This window comes from Heterocephalus glaber, unplaced genomic scaffold, assembly GCF_053883595.1.
Source record: "Heterocephalus glaber isolate CG9 unplaced genomic scaffold, H.glaber_assembly_v1.0 deba00000071, whole genome shotgun sequence".
In the NCBI taxonomy this organism is placed as follows: domain Eukaryota; kingdom Metazoa; phylum Chordata; class Mammalia; order Rodentia; family Bathyergidae; genus Heterocephalus; species Heterocephalus glaber.
The window spans coordinates 16,590,772-16,601,659 of record NW_028258137.1 but is presented as its reverse complement, the minus strand read 5'-3'; the positions used below and the strand labels follow the sequence as shown (position 1 = coordinate 16,601,659).

The 10,888-nt window shown below is 41.4% G+C and overlaps 1 protein-coding gene across 10 annotated transcripts in view; it reads left to right on the top strand.

Annotated features, from left to right (window-relative positions):
- Positions 1–4,446: 4,446 nt before the first annotated feature.
- The window catches only part of Nfat5 (nuclear factor of activated T cells 5), a 132,886-nt gene continuing 126,444 nt past the window's right edge, over positions 4,447–10,888 (top strand). For 3 of the 10 annotated variants that reach the window (XM_087204968.1, XM_087204973.1, XM_087204966.1), the window contains exon 1: positions 6,560–6,615. Coding sequence is in view for 5 of the 10 variants with exons in the window: in XM_004842937.4 (XP_004842994.1) it covers positions 4,792–4,864; positions 6,562–6,615 (127 nt within the window). In the remaining 5 variants the exon portion in view is untranslated. Of the gene's footprint in view, positions 4,865–6,559; positions 6,616–10,888 lie in introns of those variants that run through there. The other 7 variants (XM_021256776.2, XM_004842938.4, XM_013071520.3 and 4 more) reach the window with 5 other exon arrangements.

The following is a 10,888-nucleotide window of genomic DNA, read 5'->3' as shown; positions in this document are numbered from 1 at the left end:
AATCAATGACAGGTCACAAGGCAAGTGTTTATTTACAGGGTGCCTCCTCCTTCTGGCTGAGTTCACTGCTTATATTCGTCTCTGTAAAATCTGTATCTCCTCTATAGCCAGAGCAGTGCCTGATACCCATTTGTGGAAGGATTGCTTCATAGAGAGTAGAAGACTGGTTTGTTATCTTTTCTGTGTTATGGATCTTTCTTCCAGAAAGCTTATGAAGGTTAATCTTTTGACCTTTGTTTCCCAAGGAAAGAAAAGCATGTTGGTAGAAGCTTGCAAAAATTGGCATACTGCTTTAAGAAGATCAGAGATGCCTTAAGCAACCCATGGACCTCAAGTTAAAACTCCCCAAAACAACAGAGAGGGTAATAGAAAACTGTTCATACACCTGGTTAAACTCATACCACAACTGAGATGAGGCTGCTAGATAGACTCAATAAATAGCTATGAGTGGGGCTGGGGATTTGTCTTAGTGGCACAGTGGCTGTCTGGCATGCGTGAAGTCCTGAGTTTGGATCCCTGATACCAACAAACAAACAAACAAACAAACAAAAATAGCTATGATTGGGGGTGGGAAAAGCATCTTTGCAAATGTAATGTGCTACAGGGCCAATGTGAATAAGGACTTGCTTGCAGTTTGCATATGTTTAACTTGCCTAGTGTTAGGATGATTTGGAATCATTATCTTCCTTTCTTGGTTTAATGGGCTCAAGGATTTCTATTTTCTCATTAAAATTTCTCCTTCTCAATTCATACTTTGCATTTCTCTGGCATTTACTTTCTTTCTCACTGCTCATTCCTTCAGATTCAAGTTGATTTGCACTCCATTCCACGACCTGAAGTTACTCTAGATCTTGAGAAACTTAACTGGTCTCTAGAAGATTTCAGATGCAAACTCTGACTCAGACCAACTCATAAAATATAGAAATATTTCTTCAAAGTGAATCAGATGCCTGAAAATAATAATTTTTATTTAAGTATTTTGGAAGTGAAGGAGTGGGAATGTTCTAAACCTGATGGCAAATCATATAGAAACTAATTTTGTCTCCTATTGGTTAGAACTTGTTCTTGGGGTGAAAAGTAACACATAAATATAACCAAGTAAGAATTTGATTATAATTTCATTACAAACGAGGTCACTGCTATTTCCCACCACTATCAATTTTCTGTTATTAGTAGAAGAGTGTGCCCCAAGGTGAGCAAAAATAATTTGTAGTCCAAACAGCCCAGCAAATTTTCCTTTCAGATTTTGTGTTTGTTTAGTAGGTTCCTTGCAATATATATATATGTGTGAGTAAAATTATTTTAACAGCCTTAATTGTATTACAATGACAAAGATTCTGTAGATCTTGTGAAAACACATTCCTCTGTTCTGTATGAGTTTAACTCCCTTTCAGTGGTTGATATTTGAACCTCTTTCATTTATAGTAGATTCAGCTACACAATTCACAAAGTGCCTAAACAGGTCCAGGAGGGGTTAAAAAACACACTACCAGTGTAAAAACTGCCACCCTATTGCATAATCTATGGAATCTTGTAGCTGAATATGGGTTCTTATGAAATTTTAATCGAGTAAGGAACATAATATACGATTGGGAAGTAATATAAAGGAATTTTACAAACTACTAAATCTGTGTATTTTGTTCTATAATTCTATTGTAATTTACAGCAAAGGAAATTTCCAGATGCTTAATGTTTTACTTTATATTGTACATTTCCCTGTTTCGTGACGAAGTGAGGATGTTCAGATGGTTTCTCTTTTCGTCTTTTCTTTTCCTTCCTTCCTTCCTTCCTCCCTCCCTCCCTCCCTCCCTCCCGGTTTGGTGGTAGTGGGGATTGAACTCAGGGACTGCTGAGCTACATCCCCAGCTGTTTCTTACCCAGGTTGACCTCTAATTTGTCATCTTCCTGCCTCATCCTCCAGAGTAGCTGGAATTCCAGGCATGTACCACCAAGTCCAGTTGGGGGGTAGTTTTCAAAATGTATCATGACACTATTTCAAATACTAAATAACAGGGGATACCACTGAGACATATATTTCATATATTTCAATATATTTCATATATTACATAGCATTTCCACACAGGGAAATACTATTGTAACTAGGAGCAGCATATAATTTAGTAAAAACACAATTATCAGATAGTTTTTTTGATAATTTTGAATGCTGATATGGTCATGTTACATTTTTTGATCAGAGTAGGGCAAACGTTAAAAATTTGCGTTTTTAGTCAGTAAAATTTGAAGGACAAAATGAAAAAATCCAGGTTTCTATGCTGCTGCAAGTTATGGCCAAAAAACCAATCCATCAAAACACCTTTTCAAAGAATTTATTTCTCAAAATGACAGGCAAGGGTGGGGTTGGGAAGGCCACTGAATTTCCAAATATTTATTTAGATATAATCAATGGGCAGTGCAAGGCCTGATGGAGAGAGGCAGAGGCCATGGAATCCCAATCTAGGGAAATTCACAGTCTAGGTCGTCACATTTTGGGACACCCTTCTTTGCTTCACCTAATCAGGGGGAATATGATTAACAAATATGATTGCAACAAAGTAAAGGGGAAAAGTCACAAAAGGGGATAGCAGTATTGAGGGAAAGGGGAAAAGGCCTTGCCATTCTCGACTTGTTAATTAGGGTTGGAACAGTAATGGGGTATTTCTGGTACCCTGAGTTTGTAGAGTTATTACACAGGTTCAGGGAAAATGAATACACTGTGATCCACCCAGTTTTCTTAGTAGGGGGTTCTGCCTGATGTGTTCCAATTTCCTCTTCCCACATTAAGTAGTGATTAACAGGGCGGGTGAGGGGGTGTCTCCAAAGCTGTTTACCCCAACTCAAAGGCTGCGGGGTTTCAATAGTCCGTGGCCTGTCGGGCAATCAGAGGTTTCAGTCTTTCCTTCTTAATGTGTGGGGCTTTTACTATTATAAAGGGACTTCCCTTGAGACTTGTTACAATAGCCTGTGTGGGTATAGAAATTTGAGGGTAGTTTCCAGTTCTGCTTTGCCATCTTGGGTTGACTCTGAAAAGCTTTCTCACCTCTGATGGGAGGAAAATGGTCATAGGGTTGATTCATTACTATGTGGAAATCAGGCTGATAACTGGGCAACCTGAATCAGATGTTCTGACTGAAAGAAGGTAGGGTCTGGTGACACGTTCCAATTCTAGGTCTGCAGGTAGAATTTTGAAAAAAGCCCACCCCAGAGAGACCTGCAAGAAGGTCTCCTTTGCTGAGAGCTTCTCTCCCCAACCTTGGCCCTTCAAGTCCAGATGAGGTGGCCAAATTCACAGGGAAAGGCTCTGTAAATTATATACATGTACACAACAGATTGATTTTTGTGATTTATAATTATCTTTGGAGACATGATAACAAAACGAAAATTAAAACAACTAGAATAGCTCTAAAACCTTGTCCATGTGGCTGTTGGTATCAATACTCCAAACAAGATTAAAATTATTTCCCAAGATGCACACCCTGCGTTCCAATTGATATTTTAATAACATGATTAAAAATTTCCCATTAGTCTCTTAGAGTCAGGAAACGGTCTGCGGTGTAGGTGAGGATTTTTGTTTTTGCAACGGAAATTTTGGCTCCCATGAATAGGTAGCAAAAACTCATTTACATGTGCTCTTTCCTCCATCTTTGCCTAATTCAAAAGTAAAAAGTGGAAACCTGTTTGGAATAGGGCATTTTGGGCTTGCTTTTTTTCCCCTCTTAAAACATCTAGGTAGATTCACAGGATCCAGTTTTTAAATTATCTTGTTTTGAGTTTGATCCCGGATACCAAAAAAAAATTATCTTCTGTTTTCCACTCCAAATAAATTCAGATGCTCCAGCACTGTCAGAGAGAGAGTTTTAAAATTTTATTTTAAATTGCTGCCTCCCAAGGCTGGAGTGAGGATGAGGGATAGAAAGTATAGTATTTTAATTAAAAGAATCAATAACTTGGGGGGTTTTAGGATATGATTTGCCATTTCTTCATTAAGAAATGAGTTTGACAGTCCTTTGGCCAGCTCATTCATTGTAGACACTGTGAAAACCCCAAAGGGCTGGTCGCTGTACAAGCGACGAAACTCCATTCCCCGAGAGACCCCAGGCAGCCTGTCTCCGCCGCCGCGCGTCCCTGGCGTCTTCCCCCCTCGCAGACACCAAGCCCGTGTCCTCCAACTCAGCACGGCGCGGGGCCGGCCGCCTCAGGCTCGCCGCCACCAGGTCGTGCAGATACCTTTCCCTCCCCGGGGCCCCAGCGCGCGGCCGCCTCCCTGGCTCCCTCCCTCTAGCCGGCCGGGCCTGCTCCGCGCTCGGGACCAGCAGCCCGGGAAGCGGCTGCAGGAAGCGAAGCCCTTGTTGATGCTGTTCCGTGACGCGTCTCTCCGCCCTCCGGCGGCCGTGCCGCTCTTCCCGGCTGCCGCACTCCCCCCTCCGCGCCTGCGCATTGCCCCGCGGGGGGGCGGGGCTCAGATTTCTGTCAGCGGCGGCGGCGGTGGCGGCGACCGTCAGTTTTCGCTGAGGAGAAGCACGGAACGGACCCGTTGGTTCTCTCCCCTCCCTTTCCCCGCCCCGAACCTCTTTCCTGGCTCTCCAGGAGTCAGTCCCCGTGGAGTTTCCCTCCGTCCTGCCGCCGTTTCGTCGGTCCTCGGCCCGGTGGAAGTCAACTGCCCTCGAGGAGGAGGCAGCGGCAGCCCGCTCTAGCCGCCCCCGGTTCGGTGCCCGCGGTCCCCGAGAGGAGGTGCCGCCGCCACCGCCGCTCCCCCCCTCCCGCTGCCTTCGGGCCGGGCTGGGTCGAGCTGCGATGCCCTCGGACTTCATCTCATTACTCAGCGCGGACCTAGACCTGGAATCGCCCAAGTCCCTGTACTCGCGAGGTGAGTCAGGCTGGGGGGTGGGGCGTGGGGGCGGGGAGGGCCGGCGCCCGGGCGCCCCGGGGGTCCGGATCGGGCGGGGGAGGTTCTCAGGGGCCCGGGGAGCCCCCGGGGACGGGTTGGGGTACGGGGAAGAGTCGGGGTGCTGCGCGGGGGCCGGCGGAGGAGTGGCGGCCCCTCCCCCGCCGACGCGCGGGCCGCTCGGGGCCCTGATTCTGTCGGCACGGAGCGCTCGGAGCGGCGCCGGTCCCTGCGGTCCAGCTGCGGTCCTCGCGCCGCCTCCCGCGGCTCCTAGCTCGGGGATCACCCGGCCTGGGCCAGCGCCCGGGATACCCCTCCCCAACAAAGTTGCCCCCGCGCCTGGCGGCCTGGCCGGGAGCCGGTTCTGGGGCAGGGTGACCATTTTGCTCCCCCTCCGGCTTGTTTGTGCGACGTAGCATTGACCCCCTCTCTCTCCGGCCTAGTACACTCCCTCCCCACGTCGGGACGGCCCCCCTCAACCGGGCGCTCTTCATTTGCTCGTCATCTTCTTGCTGAAAAGGGCCCGAATTTTCTTTCTCATTTTCCCACCTCTGTGGCATTCTGATTACTTACCCCTTCCTCTTCTTCTTCGCTCTTTTTTTTTTAAGATCGAGGTGCTCTCACTGGATTAGTTTTATCCCTTTCTTTTCCCCGGAGTACCAGGCTCAGGCACAGACGTTGTCCTTTGAGAATTTTTTCTTTTCTTTTCTTTTTCTTTTTCTTTTTTTTCTTTTCTTTTCTTTTTTTTTTTTTTTTTTTGCTCTGCAAGGGCTTCTTGCAGGGAGGGGGCAGTGGGCAGAGATTCCCATTTTAAAACTGTTGTGGCTAAGATCTGCAGGGATTCCCATCATCTAAAATACTAACACTTGAGCTTTCTTTATTGGCGTTAAATTCCTATACTGGACGCTACAAGAATGTTTCAGAACAGGTACCCTGTGTGAGGGGTATCAAACCCGAATACCGCGCCCATCACTCTGTACACCACTGGGAGAGGGCAAAAGACATAACTGGGTTGTTCACTATTCATTTCACCTTATTTAAAAGTGTGTCGTTGTGAAACCTTTATCTGAAAAATTGCTGTGTTTCTTCTGTTTTGGGTTTTATGTGTCCATCCGCTGATTCCACCCCCTCCGAGGTGGGGGTTGTTTCACATTTAAATTAAGTGAATCAGAGTAAGATAGTTTACTCTGGAAGGTACTGGATTTTAGAGACTATTGAACTTGTACACAGAGTCCTACTTAGTAATTATAGCCATTATCTGTTGCTCCGATGATTTTAGTTGCCATTCACTATCCCGTAGGATGTTTTTCGGATCTTACCTGAAGTAGTTTAGAAATGACAGTTTTTTGGGTGTCAGAAAGAAGAAACAGTATCGAGAGATATTTCTTAGAGCAGGGATAATGTGGTACAGTTGGGTGCTAAAAATAGTCAAGACACTAAAACCATTGGGCAGTAATCCTCAGATAATTTTCCATGAAACAAATGCTTTAGCAAAATCTAAGTTTAGCTTAGAGATTGATGTAGAAGCAATTCAACCTTTCTTTTGCAAGGAATATATACACAAATACGGTCTTTGGCTCTTAAAAATACCTGATAGTTATATAAGAGATGTATGCTATCCTTGGCATTTTTTTTCTCATTCAGCATTAAAAGTACTTAATGCTTTTTGTGTTTTTCAGATTCTCTGAAGTTACACCCATCACAGAATTTTCATAGAGCTGGACTATTGGAAGGTCAGCAAAGTGCCATTTTAAAGCATATTGTGTTAGTGTGCAAAGGCTTTCTCTGAAAGGCAATTTAAATGGGAAAGTGTGAAACTTTGCAAACTCACACAATGTAATTTTCTCCTAAAGAGCCTGATCCTTCTTTTAGAGCAGCTAAATGTTTCAGTGGACTGTGTTGCTGTGTTTGAAGTGCTTGTTGCATCTGCTTTGAGAGGTTAAGAAAAAAAAAACCCATAAAAAAATCATTTTAATTATGTGTTCGGTGTTCTACTTTAGAATCCCGGATCTTAATTCCATCCTTTTTATACACAAACTGAATATGAAAAGGCTCAAACATTAAAATGATGAATTAATAACTAAAAGACTGACACCAAACACATTCTTACAGTATTTTGAATTTAGAACTTTTGTATGTTGAGCATTTCAAATGGATGTATTATTTATTTACAGAAACGTTGATCTCATTACGATTGCATTATATTTAAGAATAAGAAAAGCTAAGTAGGGCTGAGGCTGTAGTTTAGTGACAGAGTACCTAGCATGCAGAAGCCACTGGGTTCAATCCCCAGTATATCACAGAAAGAAAAAGAAAAAAGCTAAGTAATAGATGATGATTACACTATATTAGGGCAAAAGTGCTTTAGAATGCTCCGGAAATATTAAAATCTGTAGAATGAACGACTGACAATTTAAAAAACTTGTGGGATTTTTTTCATCATTTTTTTTCTGTAGACTTTGTAGATTTCATATTATCTTTTCAGAACCTTATAATCATAGAATTGGATAGCAAGGATATTAATTTTCCCATTACAAAAATTAAGAGATTAGGTTTGCAGAGTCCCACAGTAGCAGAAACAATCCTTTCTGTGTTTTAATGTTCCTTACCTAAAGTCAAGCTACCATTATGAAATGTATATAACCAGTGACTTAAACATTTTATGGTCCACTTAACAGAGGTCCTCAATAGTTAAGTTTGACTGGAGTATGTTTTTGCCTCTCAAAGGTAGTCTGGATAGGGGGAAAGTGGATGTTGTAATTGGCTTTAAGTTTAAATACCAATTTAGTGATTAAGTAGCTCTGTAACCTTGGGCAAGTAATTTTACTTCCTTAAACTTGTATATTCTATGTGTAAAAGAGGTTATCTCTTTAGTTTAGTGAGCTAAGGTATATAAAGTGCTTGTGGAATCTGGCTTAATAAATTTTTTTTCTTTTATGTCATCTAAATTGTTTTAACAGTATAATTTAGACCACGTAAAAGGTTCTCAATTAATTAGTTATTATATTTGTTCATATAAGAAGCCCTAGCTTTACATTAATATGAAAATAAAATATTTTTGTAATTGTAATCTGAAGAGAGAAATATTTAGAAGTGGTTTTTTTGGTACCAGGGATTGAACTCGGGTCCTTGTGCTTGCAAGGCAGGCTGCGGAACCACTGAGCTAAATCCCCAGCCCTAGAAATGTTTCTTAGTGAAGCAGATTCCTAGTTTTTTTATTTTGGGGGCTTTTTTGGTACTGGGGATCATCGAACTCATGACCTCGCACTTGCCAGGCTACCACTGAGCAATATCCCTAGCCCTTGTTTGTTTTTTGTTTTTGAGACAGGTTCTCACTATGTAGTTCAGACTGACCTTGAACTCACTATGTATCCTAGGCTGGTTTCAAACTCTCAGCGATCCTCCTGCTACAGCCTCCTGAGTGCTTGGATTACATTTCTGGTTTTTATTCCTACTGTTTAATTTGTCATCATGTTGTAGAGTCATTTGTGTGTACCACTCCATCTATTTTCTGGGCAACAACCAGAGTGTCCTAATCATAGAGAACATCAGGCAGGAGAAAGACGTGAAAAAAGTGTTAACTATTGAAATAAATTTCTTAATGAGTTGATGAAAACACAACCACTTATTATGCATATTTATGTATTTGTCCCTGTATTTGCTAATTTTCATTTTAGTTGAGAGGATCCTCAGTAATTTGATAGTACTTTTTTTTCTTTTGGTACAGGGGATCGAACTCGGGTCCTTGTGCTTGCACAGCAGGCAGTGAAACCACTGAGCTAAATCCCAGGGCCTGATACTCAGTAATTTAAGACAGTCCTTTTATAGGTTATCCGTAAGATGCAAAAATGTGTAAGCATCAAGTATGTCATGTCCTGTTTGAATTTTTGACACAAGGTGTCATAACAAAGATGTTTGTTTAATGAAGTATTTAAACTATGCCACCCTGTTGTTATTTTTTAACCTTAATAATTTGGGCATTTTAAAGAATACATAAAAGTAGAGAGAATAAAACAATGAATCCCCATACCCATTACCAAGCCTTAGGAATTACCAATCTAATCTTGTTTCTTTTAGCTCTTCCTCTCCCTCCAACTGGATCATTTTAAAACAAATATAAGATGTCATAGCACATTTCATACATAAGTACTTCATTATAGTCACTTTCTTTTTTTTTTTGGTCTCTGCATACTGAGGCTTAAATTTAGAGTCTCATGCGCATGTTAGGCAAGTACACCATCACTGAGATATATATCCCCAACCTGACCCTTTTCATATATAAATTGTTTTGTTTTGTTTTTTGAGACAAGGTCTCACTTTGTAGATCAGGCTGGCCCTGAACTCATTATGTAGCCCAGGCTAGCCTTGAACTTTTGGTGATCCACCTGCCTCTGTCTCCTGAGTGTTGGGATTACACATGTTCGCCACCAGGCCTGGCTCTTATGTTACATTTTTGTTGTTTTTGGTACTGGGGATTGAACTCAGGACCTTGTGCTTGCGAGGTAGGTGCCGGAACCACTGAGCTAAATCCCCGGCCCTCTTGTATTACATTTTTAAAAATACATTTTAGGGCCAGGGATTTAGCTCAGTGGTTCCGGCGCCTGCCTTGCAAGCATAAGGTCCCGAGTTCGATCCCCGGTACCCAAAAAAAAAAACAAAAACAGAAAAACCAAAAAATACATTTTATTCCAGGAATTACATTTTCTTGTTTATTTCAGCAAAGTCTCTTCTGGGTCTGCTGCCCTCTATATCAGGAGGCTACTTTTGCCTCGTGTACATGTATCTTAGAATCTATGACAAAGTTGTGGTCTAGGCTATAAGATTTGTGTTAAATCCTTATTCTGATATTTACTTTTGTGTAGCTTTGGCCTAATCATTTAATATTTTTGTATTTTAATTTTCTCATCTTTATTTTTATTTTTTATTTATTTAATTTTTTGGATTTTTGAGACAGAGTCTTGCTATGTAGTTCAGGCTGGCCTTGAATTCAGAATGATTCTCCTGCCTCACCTTCCTGAGTGCTGGGGTTACAGGTGTGCACTACCACGCCTGGTGAATTTTCTCATCTTTAAATGGAGAGAATAATATCTTCATCCTAGGTCATATAAAGTATTTGATTTAGCACATAGTTTAAACATTTTAAACAACAAATACCTATAGAGTGTTTACTATGTGCCAAGAACTTTACAAATACACTGAATTTTCATAACAACTCTTTGAGATGGTTATGAGCAATTATCCTATTTTAGAGATGAGGAAATGAAGGCATAGGGAAGTTCAGTAGGTTACCTAGAATCACATAACTAGTAAGCTGTGTTTGTAAATTGGGTAGTCTCACTTGAGAGTCTGTGTCTCAGTGTTATATAAAAAATGTTTTCTAGTAATATGTATTTATGCATGCATGCTTTACATCAGTCATCTAGATTTCCGTATAATAAAAACACCCCAGAGTGAGGGAGATTTAAGTACTGGTATAATAAACTTAATTATTTTAATAGAACATACATTTTCCAAATTTAAGTTCTTTTAGGGAAACAAGTTAGAAAACCTGAGATTGATTATATTAAGCTTTAGAAATAGATTCAGAATGTTTGCTGTCAGCTGAGTTTGCATTTAACCTATCTACTAAACCATGCTGGTCCTTCATGCCACTACTCTTTTTTGGTAGGGGATCAGGGATCTAACTCAGGACCTTGCAGTTTCGAGGTGGCAGCGGCACCGCTGAGCTAAATCCCAGGCCCTCCACCTTTTAATTTAATGTGGTGATTGCATGACAGTGGGAAAAAGAAGTCTCGCTTTAACTAATTAATGAAAGTAATCTAGTCATTAAACTATTGTTTCTAATGAACCCGTATGTGACACTCTTAATAAAATATAAAAACGATACCTTTGCAATTATGTTAGCAATGTCTTCTATTTAATACAAAATATTTTGGACAAAAGTATACACACAGTTTTAGGATTTTTTTTCAGGGGTACTGGGGATTAAACCTAGGAGCTCAAGCA